The sequence below is a fragment of the Myotis myotis genome, unplaced genomic scaffold (genome assembly GCF_014108235.1).
Source record: "Myotis myotis isolate mMyoMyo1 unplaced genomic scaffold, mMyoMyo1.p scaffold_m19_p_15, whole genome shotgun sequence".
Taxonomy (NCBI): Eukaryota; Metazoa; Chordata; class Mammalia; order Chiroptera; family Vespertilionidae; genus Myotis; species Myotis myotis.
Window position 1 is genome coordinate 15,555,805 of NW_023416319.1, and position 25,388 is coordinate 15,581,192.

The window sequence follows — 25,388 nt, forward strand, 5'->3', positions numbered from 1 at the left end:
GTGCTCCCAATACCCTAGTTGCTAGGAGGGAACCAACCCTCCTCCTCCCACTCTCCCATCCACCCCAAGATTCCAGAAGGGGATTCTAGCTGAGATCTATTCCGGGTTCAGCTCCTTGTCCCAGTCTTCCCAGACCCTCCCCAAAGCCCCCAGGCCAGCCTGAGAGAATGAGAGGGAGCACATCTCAGTCACATAAATCCACACACCACACAGACACCTTCCTTAGTTCCCCTTACACAAATCCACACTCACTCATGTGTACACACATGCATACACATAGTCAGTGTGTGCCTAATGGCAGACACAACACCTTCTGTCCTGGGGACCGCGCCCCCCCGCCCCCCAAGCAGGGAGGCAGAAGATGTGATCTTGGTCCTTGGAGGCAGCAGGTGTGTGTGGTGTCCACACTTGCAAGCACACACAAGCTTGGAGAAGCCTCCGTGGAAACTCACAAGAGCACATCCATTTACTGAATGAGTGGTTAGGTGTTCTGCCCCTATGCGTATTAGCTCACTTAATCCTTTCTACAAGCCTTTGGGGTAAACCTTATCATCCCCAATTTGGGTCAAAGTCACATGGCCAGTAAGAGAGGAATGGGATTCCAACTCTCACCAAGAACACCAACTCACCTTCCTCTTCCTCTCCAACCTTGCCTGGTCTCAGGTCTCATCTTCTGAAGTGTGCCTGATGGCTCCATCTCATCTGCCTCCCCCGGCCACCTCCAGCCCCCACTGCCATATGGTCCAGAGCCCAGGGCCTATACCCCACACTCTGCCCCCTGACACACTGACCAAGCAGCTGCTGGTGCCCACTGTGTGCCAGACACTGGCTGGGCTAAGATAATACAGAGATGGCCCAGCCGGCGTGGCTCTGTGGTTGAGCATCAACCTTCGAACCAGGAGGTCACAATTCAATTCCTGGTCAGGGCACATGCCTGGGTTGCAGACTCAATCCCCGGTGTGGGGCGTGCAGGAGGCAGCCGATCAGTGACTCTCATCATTGATGTTTCTCTTTCTCTCCCTCTCTACTCCTCTCTGAAATAAATAAAAAATATATTTAAATAAAAAGATAATACAGAGATGGATCAGCCTGACCCCTGCCTTCCTGGAGCCCATAAGCACAAGTGGGGTGTGGTGCGCGTGTGTACATATGGTCACAGACACACCTGCCAGGCTCGCCCTGGCCCTTAAGCCTCCAGAGCTGCTGCCAGGAGACAGGCGGCTCCCTCCGTGCTAATCCCACGTCTCATAAATCCATCTGAGGCCCTCTCCCCTGCTGCCTGTTTGAGAATCAAGGAACCAAGGAGAAGTGGGGAGTCAGCTGCGGAAGGGACAAGGCCTGGCTTCCCCTCTGAGCTGCCAGCCATATCCTTCTAGGTCACAGCAGCTGTCTCTGTAACAGGCTAGAGTGGGAACCAATTGCCCAGGTCCCTGCACCCCCACATCTAGAGCCTGTTAGTCCAGAGACCAACCTGAGGGTGACATGTATGTCTGGGTACATTTGTGGGTGTCATCCACTCATCACACCAACCCTCAGCAATGGGTCACTTCTTTACCCTGGGGGGAGTGTTGAAGTGGGGACAGGAGGAAGGGGGGCAGGGAAGAAGAGGAGAGGAGGGGGGAGGGCTCCTGGTATTGCAGCTGCCTCCCTCTGTGCTCTTCCTACCCCAGCCCATCCTACCCTCAAGATGGGGGAGCAGCTCTGGAAATCTGCCCAGTGAAAGAGATCAAGCATGTAAGTGCCAAAACCATTTTCCAAATGGGAATTAATTTCTCCCATGGGACCCCTGCCAGGCTGGTCCCAGAGGAGCTGACTGCTCACCAGTAGCCTCCCCCCCGCACCACCCTACCCCACACACACACTCACAGACTCATGCAGAAATACTGACATCTACAGAATAAGGACATATCACAGGCACACAGTCCCACAAATGTGGCTGCTCACACATGGAAACGCACACACGACAACACTCTATCCCAAAATATTATACAGATAAATACACATCACGTGGGTACACACATACAGAGGCCTGACACAGATGCATAATCTGCAGCCACTAGAAACACAGACCACCAAGACACGTCCACAATCTCCCACACACAAACAGGATGGGGTCCCTTCCCCCTCACCTCTCACTGCAACCCCACAATCCAAAATCTTCAGCTTGAAGCAAATCCAAACCCCCAAGGTTCCCATAAAACACAATCAGAAACTATATCGCCATGTCCTCAGCAGGCAGGCTGCAGGCCGAGAGCACCCCAGGAAGGAACAAACCCCCTGTACCTCCCACTTTCCCCAACTCACCTCCCAGAAGGAAGGAAGCGAAACCAGAGCCACTGGGATGGCCCGTGCACAGGTATGGGTACACGCGGACGTGGGTGAGGACACGTGAGGACATGCATGCAGGGGTCTTACTAAGGGGTAGTGTGGGTACAGGCAAACACCCCTCTGCACATCCCTACTGCTGTCTCCTACTCTTGTTGATGGCAGGCTGAGGCAGGGGCCAGCGCCAGCTTTCAGGGACCCAGCCTAAGGACAGTGGTCCTGGCAAGGGGGTGGAGACCAAAGCAGATGGGACATTTGATTAGCGCTCACCAAAGGCCACCCAGCCTGGCTGCCCGACTCCTAGAGTTCTCAGCACACCCAAGCTCTCCTCCTGTCCCCAGGTGGAGAGGAAGGGACGCGACCCTGGCCTCAGAATGCTTTTCTAAGCCCTTTAGGGTTTCCGAATGTTAAGTCCTTACATCATGTCATGTAGTCCTCACAGGACTTCTATGAGGAGGGTACCGTCAGCCTCACTGACAGATGAGAAAACTGAGGCTCAGGAAAATACTTGCCTTCACTGTACCATGGCTATCTACTCCAATGCAAGAGCGCTGATGACCATATGCTGTCTGGGGGGGAAGGGGGGTGAGAGAGATCTTGGGGTCCTCACTCCCCTCTGAAGCCTGTGCTCCAAGGCAGCTGGAGGACGGTGTGCTGTGTCCTAATCCACTCCGAGGGCCTGTCTGTCCTTTCCAGGCCTCGGGCTTGCCCAAGTCTGACTTCAGTGGAAAATGCCAGTCTGCCTCAGACCTTCTGCCAACAGGCCCTGCTGGGCCAGTGGGCGCTGAGAGGCACCCCCGCCCCACAGACAGGCAAGGCCAGGCCCAGGTCAGCCCAGTCCGAGGCTCAGGCCAGGGCCCCGGCCACAGGCTTTGGCCCTGGCTGGCTCCGGATTATGTGTCTTGCAGGGCCTTCCATCTGTCACTTAGCCCTCCAGGCCCAGGACAAAATTCATTTCCTTTTAGGAGAGCCAATGATTTGCTTTTCCCATGTCTCCTTCCCTGACTTTTTCTTTTTAATTAGAAATTACTCTCTCTAACGTCCAGAGCCTGGGAGGGGAAGCCACTTGGTCACCAGTCCTGGCCACGGCTGCCCACTCCTTCTCCCTTCTGGGCCTTTGCTGGCTGCTCGGTGCCCACTGGACTCAGCAGATGGAGGCCGCCCCATCCCTAATGCCCTGTCTGAGGGGAGGAGGGCCTAGAAGGGAGTGTGGCAGGATTCCCCAAGGTCAGCCCTCACTGTCCTGGCACCGGCCAGTTTTACAGGAACCCCGGGACCTGTGTCCCAATGACGACAAAACAAGTTCCTGCGAAGGCTTCCCCTCCTGGGTCTGGTGTCACATCGGCCCGTTACTCCCCAGATCACAGCACCTGAGCCAGGTGGATGAGGGGACAGAGTTGGGGCAAGCAGGAGCCCTGTGAACAGGGAGCCAACGGGCACTCCTCCCACCCACCCCTTCACCTGCTTGCTGGTCTTTTCTGTCTGACCGTGGACATGAACCCCAGGGGTCAGGAGTTCATTGACCTCTCCAGCAGAGCACACACTTAGAGAACTGAAATCAGGCAACATGGGGAGCTGTCACTTGCACCCTCATGTGCTTAGGCACCAGCAGGCACAGGTATACACCCACAGACACCTCTAATGCACACTTATGAGCACAGGCACGCATGTACACTCATGCACACTTGTGTGTGCCCAAACATCTCTCCACAGCCCCACCATGGAACTCAGCACTGACCTCCAGGGCCCACAGCCCAGGGCCCACAAACAAGTCCCCCCCAGGTGTCAAACGGTGCTTTGCCCCAGTCCTGAGAAAGGGGGGGTACGGTCACCCAGTACCTCACATCCCACTTGGGGGCTTGCCAGCACCCTGGGGCGATAAGAGGACAAGGAGACTTTGTGGGGAGATTCAGCTGCTTGACTTTCCACCGGTTACTTGGGAAAGCCCCCCTCTTCCTGCTCTTCCCAGCCTCCCTTGCTTTTCTCCAACCCAGTTCCTGCCACCCAAAGGAGTCCCCACAAGGAGAGAAGAGGCAGGGGGATGACTATGCTTCAAGCTCCAGTGCCTCTCAGACCAGGTGGTCCCCAGCCCGGGGGTGGGCAGACCCCCAGGCATCAGCTGGGGCCTTACCGTGGAGGGTGCTCCGGGTGATCTGTCCCCCCATCACGGGCAGCAGGCAGCACGGCCACCTCCGCTTGGCTAGCCGGCCTCGTCACCAAGCTGCCCTGGCTGCCAGTGCCTCTCCTTCTGCCACCTCTCCTCCCCTACAGTTGACGGCAGGCATGGCAGGGCTGAGCCTGCCCCTCCCGTGCCCCCAGGAGCTCCCTCCCGCACACAGCGCCTGCCTGCGAGGCCAGCCACACAGGCACACACGCCCCTGTGAGCCTCCCCCACCTCCCAGCGCTGGTACAGGCAACAGGATCTGTCATGTTTATTTACATAAGGAGGAGGAGACAGAGGCTTCCTGAAATAGCCAGCTCCAGAAAGCGCTGGAGATGCCCTAGCCTGAGCATGCACACACACACACATGCACACTCCCCATCACACACCTCATCACACACATGCACACTCCCCATCACACACCTCATCACACACATGCACACTCCCCATCACACACCTCATCACACACACACATGCACACTCCCATCACACACCTCATCACACACATGCACACTCCCCATCACACACCTCATCACACACATGCACACTCCCCATTACACACCTCATCACACACACACATGCACACTCCCATCACACACCTCATCACACACATGCATACTCCCCATTACACACCTCATCACACACACATGCATGTGTGCACATACACATGCACACTCCCCATCATACACACACGCATGCACACTCCCCATCACACACCTCCTCGCACACACATGCATACTCCCCTCACACACCTCATCACACACACACGTGTGCACACACACACATGCATACTCCTCATCACACATTTCATCTTACGCACACACACAATGCACACTCCCCATCACACACCTCATTACACACATGCACGTATGCACACACATGCACACATCCACACATGCATGCACACTCCCCATCACATACCTCATTATGCACGTATGCCCACACATGCACATATCCACCCATACATGCACACTCCCCATCACACATCTCATCTCACACACACACACATGCATATTCCCCAATCCACACTTCATCACACACACACAACCTCACCATTTACCAAGGCCTTCAGCCATTCACTTGTCATTATGTACCTACTACACACAGACGTCAGGCGAGGCCATGATACCAGGATGAGCAAAACAGACATGGGGCTTACAAAAATCTGCCCACTTCTATCTTCTCCCAGGCTCTGTTACAACTGCTTTAGGAGTATTAACTCCTTTGGTCCCCATGGGCTGAATGATGAGGTCAGTATTATTGTTATTATCAATAGGTACCATTATTATTATTATCTTAAAGACAAAAACACCAAGATAAAGACGTGACCTACCTAGAAGGTGGCAATCAGGCACCAGAATCCACACTTTTACCCCCACAGCAAACTGTTGCTTCGATCATAAACATACACACATACCAACATACACAGACTACACTACCCATCTATACCATGTCACATGTATACACACAGATACAGGCTCACAAGCATTCACGATTGTGCACACTTAGCCACCTACTGCACACCAGACACACACACACCCAACACATCCACACCTCACAGTGACCACACCCCACACATGCACATCCCCTCAGATCATGCCGTCTCTGGAGAAATCCTGAGATGCATAACTGGGAGCCAGGGAAGGGTGCAGACAGAAAGGGCGGAAGGCAGGCCCACTAGCTCTAGGCAGGCCTACTGGGAGCCCACGGCACCACCAAAAGAGTAGCCACATGCACTGTGCGCTCACTGGGCACCAGGCACTGCGCACACGTGCTGATTTACACGCCGGCAGCTGAGACTGCTGTTCCATCCATTTTACAGAAAAGAAACTGGGGGCTCTGAGAGGCCCCGGAAAGTGCCTGAGGTTTACCCAGCAGGTCAGAGGCAGGACTCGAGCCCAGGGCTGGGGGACAATATCACAGTCACAGGCTGTCTGCAGGACAGGGGCTTCTCCCAGGAAAGCAGAACAGCTCCTCTTCCCAGGCCCTGGCCAGCCCCCAGCCTCTGTCCTCGGGGTTAGGAATCTGGACTCCAAGGGAAAGAATGGGTGGGCAGAAGAGGGAGAGCTAGGAAGGAGCCGTGGGAAAGACGGGGGCTGCCCCCTATCAGATGGAATTCAGAGGCCTGGACACTGTGAGGAGCTGTTGCTGGGCCTTGAGCCCTCCGTTTAGGACCCTGCTGCCGCCCAGGTCTGGTCTGGGGGAGAAGAGGGGAGGGGAGAGGGAAGAAAGGGGAGAGGGAAAGGGAAGGGGAGAGGAGGCGATGATCTAGGGTCATCAGCCAGAGGGCTGGGCAGACCCTGGGTGGGAGTTGTCCACAAGCCCAGCATGCTAACCCCGCCCCTCCCCCCCAGACCAGGGACATGCCTGTCACTTCCTGGGAAGAGCCAGGACACATAAGGCTTCCCCTTCCTACAGTCACATGCTGGCTCATGACTGCTCACAGTCACATGTACATGCACACACGTGCTCCATGACACACATACCCTCTTCCTCTGGGGGAGGGAATTTAAGTCAGAGTCTGACCAAGACAAAACAACGCAAACTCCTTTTGTGCAGTAAATAATCATAACAACAGCAATCACAAGACCTCACTATGTGCAGGCAGTTCTAAGCGCGTTACACATATTAACGTGTCCAATCCTCACGGCAGCCCTAAGAGATCGGTTACATTTTTATGCCCATTCTATAGATGAGGAAACAGGTGCAAGAGGCTGCTCTGGAGGCGGTTCCGGCAGCAACACGGTCAACCCCCCTGACTTTTGATGCACCTGGCTGGGCCCTTCCCCACCGTCTCCTCCAACGGCCAGCCTGGTCTTCCCAAGGCCCAGCACTGGTGACACCTCTTCCAGGAAGCCTCCCCAGGGCCCCAGGTAGAGAGTAAAGTGCCCCTTCTTGGAGCTTGTCTCTCCTCCGAGCCCAAGCATTGCCTCTTCCAACCTCTCATCCTACTGCCCCCTCGCTGTGGCATTGACTATTTGCCTTGGCTTCTCCTGGGAACAGCTCAACAATTCAAGTTGACCAACATTCACTGAGCATCTACCATGCGCTGAACACTAAGCTACACACTGGGGAGGCCATGATGATCAACAGTAGACAGACCCTGGCTCCTATGGACTTAGAGTCCTGATGGAAATAGACATTTACCAAGTAGAATATCATCACAATCCTAGGAAAGGGTTCTGAAACAAAGGAGCAAGGTTCCGGGGGCTCGGGGTAGGCTTTTCTGAACATCGGTGGCGAAGGAGAAGCAGGCATGCGCATGGCCCTGTAGGTCGGTTGAGGAAAGAATGCTCCAGGCAGTGAGCACAACACCTGCAAAGGCCCTGTGGCTGGAGTGAACCCCACACCTCCGCGAAGCAAGGCTGGAATGGCTGCAACAGGGAGCGCAGGAGGACCCTGGGGAAATGTTCTGATGGCCAGCGAAGGTGGGCTGGAGACACCCCAGTTGGGCCTCAAAGAGCGGGGTAAAGAACCTGGCCTTTTTTTTCTGAGAGTAATAGGGAACCCCGACAGGTTTCAGCAGGAAGGCAACAGGAGCAGACTGCATTTCTAAAAGGTCACCATGCCTTCTGGTGTGCAGAATGCATGGGAGGAGGCAAAAGGCACCAGGGGAGAAAGAAGTGGCCCCCCGCAGGGCCGGGTCTGTACTGACTTGCCCACGCTCTCCTCGGGCCTAGTGTCATGCCTGCACAGAGCAGGTGCTCAGAAAATATCTCACCGATGGAACTGATAGCATGGAAATTTCCAGAAACAGGACTAGAGGGAAGTAACCAAGCAGGGATGGGGGCAGGGAGAGGGTTTAGCAAACCGAGTCCTCAAGTGGGGGCACCCTCACGCTGGCCTCGTGAGTGAGAATGGAGTAGAGGATTGGACGCAGCCCGGGAAGTCCCTGGGCCTTCACCCCACCACTGTCTGCAGGGGTTTACCCACAGGCTTCCTTAGGTTCTGTTTTCCATAAGCCACTTCCCCCAACTTAAATAGGAAGTGGCAGTGTTCTGTGTCTGAGGGGTCCCCCATCCCCTCCACAGAGCAGTATCCAGGCCTCTACAGAGGCTGTAGGAGCCAGCACTGCACCCCTTCTCTGTTTTTATTGAGGCACCACATAAAATCTCATTTGGCTGAACAATTCTGTTACTAAAAGGGGTGAGAGCACCACTGACCTACATCATTCATTCATTCGTTCATTCAGCATTCACTGAGTGCCAACTCTGGACCTACTGGTGAGCAAGACCCAACTTCCACCCTTCAGAAGCCAAGCAGGAGCCATGCTGAGATGCCTGTGGCACGGGTTGAATCCTTTTAGTGTTCTGTTCTGTGGAAAAGGAGAATGAAAGGATAGAAAAGGGGATGTGACAGGATGGAAACGATGTGAAAGAAGAATGGACACTCAATAAGGGAGTCTACAGCAGAAGCTGTAAATGATTGAACACTTAACTGTGTACCAGGCACGTTGCTAGGTATTTCACACACTAATCTCGCCCAATCCCACAACACCCCTGTAGGATTATAATCATCCCCATCCTGCAGGCTACAGAACTGGGGCTCAGAGAGGTTACAATGAAGGCAAGACCAGCCAGAGTTCAATCTCAGACCTGTCTGACATTAAAACTCACAGTCTAGACAGAAAAGGTCAAAAGGCAGGGGACTTCTTGCTTAGGGAAGAGAAGACAAGGGGATGATGGACCTTCCTTTTAGGGAATCAGAAGGGTTCTATGTAAAGGCAGAGCCTAGCAGTTTTCCAAGGGACAGAAGGTGGCATCCCAGAATGGAGCTTAAATGAAAGCAGGGGAGGCTGTGGCCAGGCTATACTTCCTGACCACTAATAGGTGGCCCATCCTGGAAATCTTGCAGAAAGTAGACTGTCCTTGAGCTGGGTGGGGACTGTAATACCTCAAAGCCTACAGCAGAAAGCAGGCTGTGCCCCTGGGGAGCATTTGGTGTCAGGATTCAGAAAGAAACCCTCCCTTTCTGGCTAGCCCCCCAGCTGCATCTGCTCTCTGGCCCCATCCAGGGAACCTCTACCTCCTTGGCTCCCTGAACCCATTCAGCTTCCAAGACCCTCCCAGGACCAAGGCCCTCCTCTTCTTCCTGCCAACCCCCATCTCCCATCTCCCAACCCATCTCCTTCCTGAGGACCATCTTGGTCTCTGTGATGGGCTGCTCAGCTCAACTCTCTCCTCATCACGTCCTTTCTCATCCATGCCCCCCAAGGCCCAGCACCTTCAGCCCCAGGCTGAGCCTACCCTCTTAGAATTTAGCCTAGAGCAGACCCAGCAACTGCAGAACAGAACCCAAAACAAGTTCACTAGACAGCAGAAACCATTGGATTCAGAGACTCCAAGATCTCTGAGGAAAGGAGCCACAAGAGAGCACTGGGCCCAGCCACTGCCTTCAGGCAGCCAAGAAGTAATGTACCCATTTTACAGATATAACAAAGGAGGCCTAGTAATTGTAGACTTCCCCGTGGTTGCATTATGGGTAGAGGATAAGAAGGACTTGAACTCAATTTAATGACTTCAGAGCATCAGAAGGCATGGGAGATAAGACTGGACAAGGAGAGGCGATAACTTCTCTTTATTGTGGGCAGAGGAGACTGGTATCTGGAGCAGTCCATGGGCTGGGGGGCCGGGGGGGAGCAGGAAGGGAGGCAGCCCTGCTGGGCAGGAGCTGGGAGAGGGCTCCTGGCTGTTGTCATGTCTTTTTCGTCAAGAACAAGGGCTAATTTGATTGAGCTGATGAGTCACCTGGCATATGGGGCCTAAGGCCGACGTGCCAGGGCCATCCTCCCTGCCCTATTAGACTGGCATTGGAGAATGGAGAGCAGGGAGCCCACCCCTTCCAAGCTTCCTCTCATGCCCAGAACCAGGATAAGCATGGAGTCTGCTGCCCGAAGTCTGAAAGAGAGAGAGAGAGAGAGAGAGAGAGAGAGAGAGAGAGAGAGAGAGAGAGAGATGTGCATGGAGATGGGGACAAAGACACAGAGACAGAGCATGCGCTGCGTGCTGCAGGGAAACTGGAGCCTGGGAGTCCATAGGGCATCCACTGGGGCTGGGACAGGTGCCCCAGCAATGACAGCTGCCAGCCGCCTAGGATGATGGGAACACAACAGGTGCAGAGGCGGGGGCGGAGACCGAAAGGGAATCTGAGAAAACAGCCTGGAGTTGGGCATCCCTCCCAGGCTGTGGCCCAGTGCCCAGCAGCCCTTTCTCAGACCCTCTAAGTCTAAGACACAAACACACCTACTCCTGCTCCCCAGGTCTGGGCCTCAGGGCCATCCTGGATGGTCTGAACTGCACAGGGGTCACCATTCACGCCAGGCAGAAAGGACAGGACAAGGAAACCAGGTTTCAATTCCCAGGACAGAGTGAGCCAGATGGAGCCCACACCCACAGAGCCCCCAGCTGGAAGCAAACATTTGCCTGTGATAAGATCTATGCCTCCGGCCAAGAAGGCTGGATGGGTGTGCCCACCCCATCCTCATGGAGCTTGGGAGCTCTGGTCTTGAGGTCAGACAGGCAAGCTCTACTGTCACATGACTGGGAAAGCTACTGAGCTTCTCTCTGAGGCCCAGGGCTTGGCTCAACAAGGACAGTAATCCAGAGACCCAGAGAGCTCGGGAATCCAGGTAGAACCTAGAGAAGCTAAGATCCCTTGCCCCAACCTCAGAGAGAAGTGACTTAGGACCCAGGATATGAGGATAGCACCAAGTATAAATGCTGCACCAAGGAGAAGAAAGGGAGGGCCAGCTTTACGAGATAATGACCATCTCATCGTCTTGCCAGCACCATCTGCTCAGCACCGCGTACCCTGCACCCGTCACTGTTCCAGGCTTTGCATGTATTATCGCATGTGCGCCTTTATGCAAATACCATTCCAGAGTGCTGGTTACGTAACAGCAGGTGCTTCCAAGGAAGCAGATTAAACATCGCCCCTTGTCACCTGGTTAGTGCTCTGTTTTTGTTTGGGGTAGGCTGAATTTTAAACATGAAGCCAGCCTTTGTCACAACAGTCACAAGTGACAAATGACCTAAATTATAACCTTGCTGAGGAGGGTCAGGCAGGGTGGACAGGGAGACATTTTGGGGGAGCTGAGGTAGAGAGACGAGAAGATCCTAGGTGATGCAGGGGACAGGACACAAGTGCTGGAGCAGGACATGAGCCTCACCCATCGTCCATCATCCATAGGAGACAAGTAAACACACTCCACCGATCCTGCTGGGCCTGCCAGGATTATGAGAAAAGCTGAGAGCAAGTTAAATCCCTCCTCTGCAGGCACAGACCACCTTCCCCCAACCCTATCCACCTCTCTCTCTCTCTGTGTGTGTGTGTGTGTGTGTGTGTGTGTGTGTGTGTGTGAGGCTCCATGGCTCAGCCAGGACTCCTGGTGCCCACCCCTTCTGGTGCCCAGACCCCAATCAGCTGAAACCATCCCCAGGCTGGGAGGCTCCCCTTCAGCCCCCCTCACACCTCTGAGGAGTCAGCTGCCTGGGGCTCTCCTGCTTCCTTCCCCTCCCAGGTCTGGCTTACTGAGGGATGGCAGAGCCCAGGGCCAGCCGCCTTGGCCCTCACCTCTGCTCCCTGGCCCTGCTTCCTGCCCACTGGGGCCTCTCACTCCAACACTCAGACGTTGGGCATTAGGGGACACAAGAGAGGGAGGGTGCAGTCCCCTATAGGGCCAGGCCCTAAGGCCACTGGCAGCCACACCTTCGTGACCCGACAACCTACGCATTGCCACCTGTAGAGTGTGTCTACACAAGGCGCTGGTGGTGGTTAAGAGCAGGTTCTGGAGTCAATGCCTGGGTTCAGGTCCCGGTTCTGACACCTAGTTGGTGTCTCCTTGCTCTTCTGAAACATGGGGTTCATGGTACAGTGCCTGATTCATAGGCTGCGGGAGGATGGAGTAAGTTCACCCATGGAGTGTGCTCGGACAGTGTGGGGCACAGGAAGTGCCATGTCGTCCATGGCAGTGCTGTTGATGGGACACAGTCCTGAACTCGATACAGAGGCCCTGGTGTCATCCGAGCTCCGGGAGCCAGAGCTTGCCAACATGCACGAATCCGAAGGCCAAGGGGGATGAGCAGTGGGGTGCCGGCTACCACAGGCCCTGAGACACAAACCTAGAAAAACTCTGAAAAAATAAAAGGGATGCAGCTCCTCTTTAGGGGGTCACTCAGCTTCTGTTCTCGCAGAGCAAAAGTGAGTGACTGACCTGAGGCCCAGCCACTGAACCATGCCAGCTCTGTGGCCACCACCAGGGCCCATGTCCTGCGCACAGCGAACACTGGCTTGTGCTGGCTGCAGAGTCAAAGGTAGGCTCCCTGGTACTGGGGTCCATCCATTCAGGGCCTCTTAGGAGAAGCCAGTGGCTTTCATGACCACTGAGCTGATAGAGGGACTGTGTCGCCTGCCACTACTCCTCCAGCCCTAGGCCCGGACTGAGTCCCTGACCCCAACCCCAGACATCATCATCACTTCATTAGGAAGCCCCACAAACAGGGGCTTTTAGTCCCTAAAGGCCTGGGGACCATGAGCCTGTGGCTGGGTCAGCAGTGGCCTCCTCTCACTCTGGAGCCAGAACTCGTGTGTGGCTGACTGAAGGTGGCTGTTGGGACTGTGGTCCTCCTGCCCAAAGGACAGCCCAAGCAGGGCAGCCACCACAGGGTGACTGCAGTGACAGAAAACCCACTTTCCTCCCTGCAGCTGTCCCAGCTCCCAGTTTGCATGTTCATCCATTGCTCCCACCCTCCTTTCCTGTCTCTCCTGTAACACATCTCAGGCTCGTCCCCCACAATGCCACATCCTTCAGGATGACTTTCTCCCTCCTTTGCTCACTCCAGCTGCTGAAGCCCAGGGTCAGCCAAGCTACCAGAGACCCCAGCAATGCACAGGGTGGACTCCTCAACATCAAGTTCAGAGGACAATGCCTTCCCTGGAGTCAGGGCTCCTGGGTTCCAGGCAGGTCCTGTGGCTTGTGGTCAAACTCAACTGAGGTGTGGGGAGCTCTGTGGGAGCCTGTTTGGATTTGGGGAGACTCAGGAAGGGCAGTTTCTTTTAATGCCTGCCTAAATTCGTTCCTCCTGGGGATTATGGGAGGGTGGTGGTTAGGGCTCCAGGAAGTGGGTTAATGTAGATGGGATAGGCAAATAGAAGCAGGAATTTCTCCCCAGGGCACCTCCTCTCTGTCTAAAACAAATGCCTCACCCCTCACAACCTCAGCCCTGCTCAAACAAACTTAGTGCCAATTAAGGGAGTTGGGCTATATTAGCTTTTGGGGGGGGGGGGGGGGGATGCGGGTCTATTGTTACTAGTCATGACACCACCTCCATAATGTGCTGTGTGACCTTGGGCAAGTGATTTTCCTCTGTGGGCCACAGTTCTCACATCTGTAGAATGGAGGCATTGGGCTCCTGCACCTTTAGCTCTGAACCAGGAGCTCCCTGAATCAAGGATGTGGAGAGGGATCACCTGGGGAGAGGCGATCAAGAGTTCCTGCACTGTCGGGAGCAGCAGACTCTCCTTCTCACCCCCTTCCCACCAAGGCCTGGTGGAAAACCAAGGACAAGACAGCCTGCTCTTAGCTGGGGGTCTCTGCTTCTCAGTCTTCTTCCTGACAGCACCCAACATAGCATCACCCCAAGGTTCCACGACCTGCTTTATGCCTTGAGTGCTACTTGCCAGGCCAGAGGTCCGGTGTCAGCCTGGATTCCTGCATCTGAGCAGTCCTTGTGTCCTTCTCAAATCCATCCCCTGGCTACTCCCACAGCTCAGGCCACCAGTCTCATCCTGCTTTGGACATTCCTCCAACAGCCTTTGGCCTCCTGTTCCTCTTCCTCAGGGCAGCCAGGCTGACCTGTCTGCCTGACAAATCTGGCCAGGTCACTGCCCAGCTCAGATATCATCTGAGGAGCATTCAAAGTCTTCTGTGAACTGGCCTTAGCCCACATATCTGGCCTCACCTCAGACCCCAAGTTCTGACCCTTCATGCCTATGAAGCACATCTGACCCAGGACATGGCCACATCGCACAGGTCCACAACTCTCTGAACACTGTTCCTCTACCTGGAATGCCCTCCCCCCAACACTGGTCACTCAAAAACTCCTACCTCACCTTCATTGCTCACTCAGAGGAATCTTTCTGAGGTCGTTCCAATGCCCAGGGCAGACTAGACCTTCCTTCTCCAAGGCACATCAACCTTTTGTGTAGCCCCAGCCCTGCAGTGAATGATAAGGGTCCCCTTCCCATACTGGGAGCAACTTAAGGGCAGACATGTCTTTTTAGCTCTGGATCCCCAGCACCTAACAAAGGGGCAATGGGTAGTGTTCAACACATATTTTATGAAGGAAGAAGAAAAGGAGAGAAGAAGTGGGAGGGAGAGAGGCTGGAGCTGATGGTGGGTAGTCTTTACTTGGCCCCTGTCTGCCCCTTCTCCAGGCTCCAAGCCTCAGAACAGAGGGCACCCTCCCAGCCACAATGGCTCTGGTCCCTGTGGACACAGTGGTACCCAAAGGCAACAGACTGCCTCATCATGACCTCAGAACCCAACCCCACCCCTGCTGGTGGCCTCCTTGTTCCCTCAGTACTATTGGCAGCACCAGCCAATGCTCACTCAGGTAGAAACGGCCAAGAAGCCAAGCAGCCAGGTGTGTCCTGGAACACTGAGGAACTACCACCTTATCTGACCATCTTCCCTGAAGTCAGTGGGAGAGCATCCACTAGCCCCCAACAGTGCAGGACGACAAGGAGGAAATGCTGAAAGCACGTGCCTGGCTCCCTCCCAGCCTCTCCTGGATGAAGGCGACAGGGGGAAGAGCCCCTCCAACTCATCTGCATAAGCCATTCACAGCAGCACATCCAACTCCACGTCACCCAAGAAGAAAACACGCCTGCTGCGATTGCCTGTGGCTTCCTGGTCTGTCGTTTTCCTTCTCTTTCATTTTTTATTTTAATGGCATGAAGCTGTGCTTGAGAAATGTCTCCCAGGCTGCTCCTCACAGCACAGAAGCTAAAATTTCCCTCCAAATTGAAGGATGATGAGTGAGTATCCCTCAGGTGTCAGGGACTTACAGTTTGCAAAGTCTACACGCATCCAAGAGCTCATTCAGTCTCCCCAGAAAGTGCAGGAGGGAACTATTGCCAGCCCCCATTTACAGATGAGAAAACCAATACTCCAAGAGGTGCAGTGACTTGCCAACGTCACGCAAAACCAGTGAGTGACAGTAATAGACACGTGGCTGAGTCCCCAGCATCTGTTCCAAGATGATAGTGGTTCTCTACGTTGGCTGCACCCGAGTATCACTTAAGGAGGTTTTAAACCACAGATGCCAGTCCCCCCCCCCCCTCCAGACCAATTATACAGAACCTCTGAGCGGGAAGGTCAGGCATGGGTACTTCTAATGGCTTCCCGGGTGGTTCTAATGTGCAGTTAGGGCTCCCACCCTCTGATAGAACCCAACCACAGAGGTTCATTCCCCGGGCCAGTGATTGGGTCAATAGTGGCCATGTGACCCACTTCTGGCCAATGAAACATAGTGGGAAATCTGCAGAGACCCCTCTGAGAAAGCTTTCCTTGCTCCTGAGAAAGAAGCACCGGAGAGAGGCTGTTCTTCCTTTAGATATTGTTGTATCTGGTTGTGATTCCATGTCACGACCAGTCCAGAAGAAATCTAACCCACAAATGGCAGAGCAGGGAGATGGAAAGTACCCCAACCTTGACCTTATCTTACAGCCCAGACTCAACCAACCCTGGCATTCACCCACCCCTCGACTTCCTGTGATCTGAGACAGTGCAGAGTCAGTCCAAGTCAGCATCTGTTATTTGCAACGACAGCCCTGGGACAGCAGCAGTCAGCTTCCTCATATCCCCACCCCAGTTGTCTCCCCCTTAGATCTTCTACCACGGGGAGCATAACTGACTGGGGACCCCAACTCTGGAATTCTCAAATCCATCCCAGTGTTTGCCCCAATGCCATGCTTCCCACAGTTGCTTCGAGCCAATGACCAGGTAGGGCAGGAATATTAAGGTACACCCTTTCCTCGGGGATGTGGGACTCCTTTGACCAGTAACTGTGGCTTGGGCTTGAGGACAGCCCAAAGGCCTTACCAACCTTCCCTGAGAATTGTACTGCAGTCTAAAATGCTTCCACCAAAATCCTTCCTTTCCTCCCGCTCTCCTTCACTGGGGGTTACACTGGCATTGAGACCTGATGGCTCACCCAGCTTCTCCCTGCTTCCTCTATTTTTTCTCACACAGGCATTTCCTCGGATGATTTAATTAATTATCTATCTATTTATTATTTATGGTTCATCCCCTCTTAACTGGTTAATGTCTGCTTAACTGCTTAATACATGATCCACCTAACACATGACCTTCATTACCTCATGCCTGGACCACCATGAGAGGCTCCTAAGTGCCTTACCCATCTTGAGTCCCCTCTACCCCATTCCCAATCCTTCCTATACAAACCATGCTACTTCCCTACTCAAAACCTTCAATCATTTCTTATTTCTTACACCATCAGGTTTAATTTCCTCTACCTTTCTTTATAGGCACTGCTGACTTGGACCTGCCCCAACAGAAAACTGAAACCCAAACCCTGGCAGAAAACTGAAATCCATTCCCATTGTTTCACTTACATACCTGGAGGCCTTCCCCACGTGGGGACAATGCTGGCTATTTGCAGGACAGAAATGATGGACCTGGCTTCTACCCAATGAACACTGAAACTGCAGTACCAAAAACTCCACCCACTTCCACAGATGATCCTCAAGGACAAAACCTCACTCAGACTCCCTTTCCTTCCCAACAATCCCCCCCAATGAAATATTTAACAAGAGAAATACATTTTACACACAAACAACCCTCCATCAACAAGAAGTGAACCCTCTCAAAGACTGTTAAAGCAATGAAAATGATTATTATTCACAATAATAATAATATGAAAGGGAGGACAATAAATGTAAAGATGGTTGTGATGATGAAGAGAACAGTAGTAATAATAAAGATAAATATGAAAAGCAGGGATAAAAAATATTCTAACACTATAACCTCAATGATATAAATATATGTGCAGCAAAGCAGACTTCTCATTGACCCATTGCCACAATAACCAAATTCCTTTAGGAATTGCATTTGATTGTTGGTAACAAATACCAGAAATAACATGGATTTTTAAAAAACACATAAGGTGTTTTCTCTCATATAGAAGAAATCTGTGGCAACTCTGCAGTCATCAGGGACGCAGCCTTCTTTTATCTTTCTATTTCACCTTTCCACATGACAATTTGAGGCTGTTTCACGATCCAAGATAGCTTCTGAAGCTCCAGCCACCTTGTCCACAGCCCAGGCAGGAAGCAAGAGGAGCATGGAAAACCAAAATCAAAGGACTTACACCAGTTAGCTGCCTCTCTTTAAAGAAGCCTCGTGCAAAGTCCTCCCAACAATCCTAATGTACATTTCACCGGCCAGAATGTAGTCACATGGCTACACCAAGCTGCAAGGGAAACTGGAATATGTAGTCTTTTCATTGGACACTTCAAATAAAAACAGGGTCCTCAGCCATAATGATAAGCTCCATTCTTTCTGGGGAAAAATTATGACTGATGCCCATAGCACATAGAATCTTCAAAACTGGTGGGGTCTTCCCTGGGGTCCTTGAGCTCCCTCCAGCTGAACTGTTCGCTCCATATGAGAAGTTGTCCCTTAACTTGTTTATGAATGGTTGTTATCCCAGGAAACAGTGCAATTTATTTAACTATTACATATACAGCATCAAATGCCTTTTAAGAGATTGAAAAGACAAGCCACAGAATGGGAGAAAGTCATTGCAAAGTACTTATCTAATAGAGAATCCAGAATATATAAAGAACTCTGAGAGAGAGAGAGGGAGAGAGAGAGAGAGAGAGAGAGAGAGAGAGAGAGAGAGAGAGAGAGAGAGAGAGGAAAACCAAGTAATTCAATAAAAAAAAAGAGCCAATGAGAAAGAAGAAAATCCTGCCATTTGTGGTAAGTTGGATGAACCTTGAAGGCATTATGCTAAATGAATGTCAGGCGAAGAAAGGCAAATACCATATGGTATTACTTATATGTGGAATCTAAAATAGTCAAACTCAGAGAAACAGCGTGCTGGCTACAGGGGTTAAAGGTCGGGGGGAATGGGGCGATACTGGTCAAAGGGTACAAACTCCCAGTTATAAGATTAAAAAGTTTGGGGATCTAATATATAGCATGGTGACTACTGCATCATATATCCGAACGTTGCTAAGAGAGTAGATCTTCAATGTTCTCGCTACAAAAAAAGAAGTGGTAACTGTGTGATAGGATGGAGATGATAACTAATGATGGTAATAATCATTTTAGAATATATAAATGGATCAAATCAACACATCCTACACGTAAACTCCCACAATGTTGTGTGTCAATTATATCTCAATAAAGCTGGAAAAAATGGCAAAAATGTTAACAGACATCCCACCAAAGTAGATGCACAGATGGAAAATAAGCACACACAAAAATGCTCAATATCATTAGTCATTAGGGAAACAAGATAAGCACATGAAAACCACAATGAGATCCCACTACACACCTATTAAAATGGTCAAAATTAAAATGACTGACCATACCAAGTGTTCATGAGAATGTGGAGAAATTAGAACTCTCCTTTTCTGTTGGTGAAAACATAAAATGGTACAACCATTTTAGAAAGGTTTCTTTAAAAATTAAACATGCACCTACCATATGGTCCTACGTGTTTACCCAAGAGAAAAGGAAATCCATGTCCACCCATAGGCTTGTAGCCAAATCTTCTTAGCAACGTTATTTGTGATAGCACACTACTGAAAACAGCCCAAATGTCCATCAACAAGTGAACAGATAAACTGTATATTCATATCATGGAATACCACTAAGCAATAAAAAGGAATGAACCATTAACACACACCACAACATGAACGAATCTCAAAATAAGTATACTGAGCGGAAGCCAGAGGAAAAGAGAGAGTACATTCATTTACCAGAGCTTCCAAGCACACCTCCTCTCCCCAACATTATAGTTCAGGCTTTGGCATGCTGCATCGTTTACATAGAACTCTAAAACTGCAAGCTAATCTATAGTGACAGGAAGCAGATCAGTGGTTACTTGAGTGGGGGGGGGGGGAGAGGGAGGAGTCAGAGAGAGAAATTACTAAAGGCAAAAGGAAATTTTGAGGGTGATGTAGATGTTCACTAGCTTGACAGTGCTGATGGCTTCACAGATGTACACATAGGTCGAAACACATCAAATATACATTATGAGTTGTGCCATATACTGTATGTCAGTTATACTTTGATAAAACTGTTTTCAAAAAAACATTATCTACTAGAGACTGTGTTCACCCTGCTGGCCACCACCATCACCTCGAGGGCTTCGGATGCCTACAGACACTGGGCAACAGCATAACCCTGGTGTCATAACCCTGGTGCCTGACGTAAATTCGCCTTTCCCTTGGGAGAGGTGCGAGGCCAGAGGGGGTCCTAGTGCTGCTCCAGGAACTTGGCCAACTCCTTCAGGCCCTTGAGTTAAACCTCAGAAATGGGAATCGTCCCAGATCTCCCTTACTTCATCTTACCTTTATGGACTCCTACCTGCAGAGACTTTTGGTTTAACAAACAACAACAGCAAAACTTTGGGCTTTTCAAGGTTACTTAAAGGGTATTCAAAAGATCCACCTCACTTATTGAGCAAGGAGAACTGTGTGTTTATTACTTACAGGAATTTAAACTCTATATTTGAAGGACATGTCTGTACAAAGCTACACATAATGGTCCTTTTACTCAAGTAAAAGGTAAATGAGATCCTGCAAGGACTGAGTTTGGCGATCTCTTCTCAATTCTGTTTCTGATTTAGGCCCAACTCACTTTAAAATATAAATATATATTTTTTATTGATTTTAGAGAAAGAGGAAGGGAGAGGAGAGAGAGATAGAATCATTGATGAGAAAGAAATATCAACATCAGTCCCCACAGGGGATTGAGCCCAAAACCCAGGCATGTGCCCTAATTGGGGATCAAATCAGTGACCTCTTGGTGCATGGGTCGATGCTCAACCACTGAGCCACACCAGCCAGGCTCACTTTTATTTTTTAAATAGGTTTTATTAGACGTTGGGGAAGGGGGGTATATTTACACTTTGGGGCAGTCGGGATACTTTACATGGAGACTCTGCTCTTCTCATTCCGGCTGGAATGTGGGTTTTGGTGGGGAGTTCCTAGCAATAGACCACTGTGCAATGAGCCAGTGACTGGCCCCAAATTCTATCCCTGTTCCATCAACACTGACCTACTTTGATTTTATGAGCTTTTGGCTAGAGAGCTGATTGAGCCAAGGAATTACAAAAACTCCTTATTAACAAAGGCATTTATCCAACAAATATTTCTGGATGATGTCTCGGGGCTCCTCTAACACAACCCAAAGCTCAACCCACCATCTTCCCCACCAACCACCCCTCCTGGCTGGGGCCCTGATGGAATCGCCATCCTCCCAGCCACCTGAAAATCTGGGCACCATCTTGGATTCATCCCTCTCCCTTACCACCCCTTCATTCATTTACCAGAGCTTCCAAGTGCACCTCCTCTCTTTCCCCAACATTACAGTTCAGGCTTTGGCTTCCTTCCCCCAGACAGCCACATCCCCATCATAACTGGTCTCTCTGCTCCCATCTTGTCTCTCTGAAATCCATCCTCCACAGGGCAGCTACACTGATCCGTCCATACAATAAATCTAAAACCTTCAATGGCTCCCTCTGCCCTGAGACACCCAGGGCCGGTGTGGACGTTGGTCCATTTATCATCTCCTTCCGCTTTTAACGCTGTGTTTAATGTTTCACTAGGTGGTGGTTTTCTCTTGGCAACGAGGCGATCGTTTGTAAACGGATGCCTCCGGAAGGGTGTAGAAGCCGGCAGCTCATGTACCTTTATAAACAGTCTTGGGTACTAGTACTATCATTACTGCTAACAGAGTGGTGAATGGAATATTCATAGTAAACAACCCAAGGTCTCCTGCCCTCCCGTCCCCAGCACCAGGGGCCTCCCAGTTAGGATTTCTCAGACTTGCACTTTCTAACATCTCTTTCTTTTTCCAGACTCAGGAATTCCTACACTGTTCAAAAAAAAAAAAAAGTTAAATGGGAACTTTCTCTAGAGCAGTGGTTCTCAACCTTCCTAATGCCGCGACCCTTTAATACAGTTCCTCATGTTGTGGTGACCCCCAATTTCATTGTTACAAATTGAACATAATTAAAGTATAGTGATTAATCACAAAAACAATATGTAATTATATATGTGTTTTCCAATGGTCTTAGGCGACCACTGTGAAAGGGTCGTTCGACCCCAAAAGGGGTCGCGACCCACAGGTTGAGAACCACTGTTCTAGCGAGATCATCTAAACACCCAATTGCTGAAATTTTGTTGTTGCTGTTAATTCTCACCTGAGAATATTTTTTCCATTGATTTTTTTTTTATTTTTTTTTTTAGAGAAAGTAGAAGGGAGGGGGAGAGAGACAGAGAGAGAAACATCCATGTAAGAGAGACACATCGATTGGTTGCCTCCCGTACACACCCTGACCAGGGCCGCACCCCCACCAGGGCAAGAATCGAGCCTGCAACTGAGGTACGCACCCTTGACCAGAATCAAACCCAGGACCCTTCAGTCCGTGGGCTGACGCTCCATCCACTGCCAAACTGACTAGGGCGCCACTTGCTGAAATTTGAGTAGGGACCTGGGATAGAGCTAAGGATAGCGGCCCAGGATACAGCAAAGGAAACGGCCACAGAGAGCCCAAGGGGGGCCTTCGAAGCTGCGCAGCTCTGAGGCCACAGGCCACCATGCCTGCTTCCTGACCCCCACTCGAGTACAGACATTTTGGATACATGAGTTGATATCATCCTTGCAAAGACCCTCATTGCTCCCTCTAGAGCTCCAGGTTTTGGCAACCTGGCCAAAACCTTACCTGAGTTGGGTCACACAGCCCATCACAGATAAGACATGCTCCCTGACACCTTGGTGACCTTTGGAGGGGCCACTCAGGCCACACCCTGGGGAGTAGGGTCCATCGGGGCTTCCCCAAAGCCCCTCTGTTTCTCAGTGAAAAACAATGAATTTCATTCCAAACAAGGAAACTTAGAGCGCAGTCCTGCCCCGGCCCAGTTCCGGCTGGTTTATGTTAGCTGGACAAGACTAAACAGACCTTCACATTCTCAGTATTAAGCACTAAACATGAAAAAAAACGACTGTCTCTGAAGCACAGGGTGAGGGAGAGGCCGGTGCTCCCGAGGTCCCCCAAGAGCTCGGCACACCTGGGGCCGGGCCAGACCAGTGGAGATAGGGGTGTTTGAGAAGGACCACTGCGGATGGAGGGAGAGGCTCTCAGCAGGCAGCAAGGTGGGGCGGGTATGGGGCGATTGTGCCAAGGGGCCAGGCCTGGGGGAGAGGAGTGAGTGGCCCTTGGTGTTCACTGAGGGGGAACAGGAAGGGGTCCAGACAATGAGAACTTGAAAAGCGAAATGCAGGGGAGCAGTGAGGCAGCCAGCGACAAGAAGACCCTAGCAGATTCCTTCTTACCCCCACCCCACCTGCCATGCCAGGAGGCCAGGAGGGAGGAAAAGGGGAGGGAAGAGACTCTACCACTCCCTGGACAATACAGCTCCTTGTTCCCAGCTGCCCCACCTGCCTCCTGCAGTATGGACACCACAAACTTGAGATAAAAATTTAATTATTTACAAAACAGGAAGCAGGCTGCCTTCTTGTTTTCCCATAGAGGCCCCTCCAGACATTCCTGCCTTCTGGCCTAACCCTGCAGGCCCTGCCCCTCCATCCCTCCCTCCATGACCTGGGCCATGTCCTTTTACCCTGTTCTTTGCCCCTGTGGTCTGACAACCCTGAGTGGCAGGCATCACAGTTCCCATCCTAGAGGAGTGCCCTGCCCTGCCCAAGATCACTGGTGTGTGGATGGCAGAGCCAGGATCAGTGGCACCCACAACTTCAGGATCCATGTTCAGTCACGGCCCTCAGACCTGCACTGTTATTGACCATCGGAAAACACATATGTAATTACATATTGTTTTTGTGATTAATCACTATGCTTTAATTATGTTCAATTTGTAACAATGAAATTGGGGGTCACCACATGAGGAACTGTATTAAAGGGTCTCGGCATTAGGAAGGTTGAGAACCACTGTTCTAAACCAATCCCTCCTCCGGTGAGCCCCTCCCTGACTCCACCCAGCCAAACGACCACCTCCTCCCCTCTGACCTGGCTCAGCCCCAGCTATGAGCTCTATGAGGGCAGGGACCTGTCTGTCCCCAGAGGCCAGCACAGGCCTGTGCCGTCAGGGAATGAGTGAGTGAACCAAGGGCTCCAGACTGCTCTCACCCTCTCTGGTCTTGGTTCCAGAGCCTGGTATTCAGGAAATGCCACTTCAACAACGAAAAGGACACAGTTGTACAGCCCTGAGGGCCCGTGGAAGAAAGGTTTGATTTCCCCGGAATCAATCCAATCTTGCATCCATTTCGAAATATTTTTCAAGTGACTACTTTGTGTGCCGAGCACTGATGGTAGTGATACAACGGTGCGCAAGCCAGACAGCAACAGGCTCCGACAACGACTATGATCAGTGGTATGCAGAGAGCCCGGGGCGGTAGCGGGAGAGGACACGGAGGCCGTCCACCCCGGCCAGGTGGTCAGAGAAGTGTTCCTGGTGGGAATGATGTCTAAGCCGAGACTTGAAGGCTGAACCTAATGGTGACAATAATAACTAGTAGTTATTAGTAGTCAAGCACTATCTCCAATTGGGAATTAGAATATGGAGGAGGTAAGCCTCTGGCTCCAGGCGGTACAGGTAGCAAAGACGAATTCTGACTCCGGAGTTCATGCCTCAACTGCAGTGCCTTCCACCCTGCCTGTCTTTCCTCCTCCCTCCTCACAACTGACTGGCCAGGTCCCCCCAGATGCAACTTGGGGAACTCCAGAGGCCTACTGGGCCACACCAGAGTTCAATATCTGGGTTAGGTTTCCATAGCCCAACAGGACCCCCAGGCCTCCCAGTTTCCCACGTACCTTGGCCAGACCCAGAGAGTGGGGCTTGGGTGTCCCTGAAGACCCAGACAAAGTCACCCTATCTTCCTGGGACAGAAAACTCCCCCATATATTCTCAGGTGCCAGAGTGTCCTGGGTCACAGGGAAGGGACTCCATCCCAAAGGAGAAGTTCTTCTGGAACATAAGGAAATTGCCCCTGAGCTGGAAACTCCCTGCATGGCCACACCCTGACAGCTCTGCACCATTCATCACTGTCTCCCATTTGGGTAGAAAAGAGGAACATCCACCTGCTATAGGGTAGATGCGGGTTAGGAGGCCAAGAGGCAGGAGCTCCCCACTCAAGGCCCACCAGCTGGTGTGTGACCCTGGGCAAGTGGGTATACGCAACATTGAGGGTGCCCTGGAAATTCCACCCAACTGTACCCCAAGTATTCCCCCAGGAAATAGGACCAACACCACCTGTCTCAGCAACCTCTTAGAGATCTGGAACAAGACCCAGAGGGAAGAGACACAAGGACTTCCCAAAGTGGAAAGTTCAGAAAATGTAATGGAATTTTTTCTTCCCAGCAACTCAAGCTCTCTGAGAGGGGGATCCACACTGAGGTAACAGGAGAGAGAAACAGGAGAGGGGCGTAGGGTGGTGGCTCTCTGTAGAGAGCAGTTGTTTCTCAGCTGGGTACCAGAGGAGGTAGCAATCCCTCTGCATCCCAGATGCTCTGAAAGCACCGAGAGGCAGGGCCCCACAGATCCACACCATGTCCACACCCACTGCCTGGGCCATGTGAGAGCTGCCCACTAGGAAAGGAAGCTGTTGGCCCAGCCCAGAGCCGCT

At 51.7% G+C, this 25,388-nt stretch overlaps 1 protein-coding gene across 3 annotated transcripts in view; it reads right to left on the reverse strand.

Moving 5' to 3' along the window:
* NEURL1 (neuralized E3 ubiquitin protein ligase 1) overlaps positions 1-25,388 on the reverse strand; it is a 70,314-nt gene that overhangs the window by 29,917 nt on the left and 15,009 nt on the right. The window contains exon 1 of one of the 3 annotated variants that reach the window (XM_036336090.1): positions 19,499-19,573. The exons of 1 other annotated variant lie outside the window; for it this stretch is intronic. In XM_036336090.1, coding sequence (XP_036191983.1) covers positions 19,499-19,532 — 34 coding nt within the window. In that variant the 5' untranslated portion in view covers positions 19,533-19,573. Of the gene's footprint in view, positions 1-4,456; positions 4,699-19,498; positions 19,574-25,388 lie in introns of those variants that run through there. One more of the 3 variants, XM_036336089.1, reaches the window with a different exon arrangement.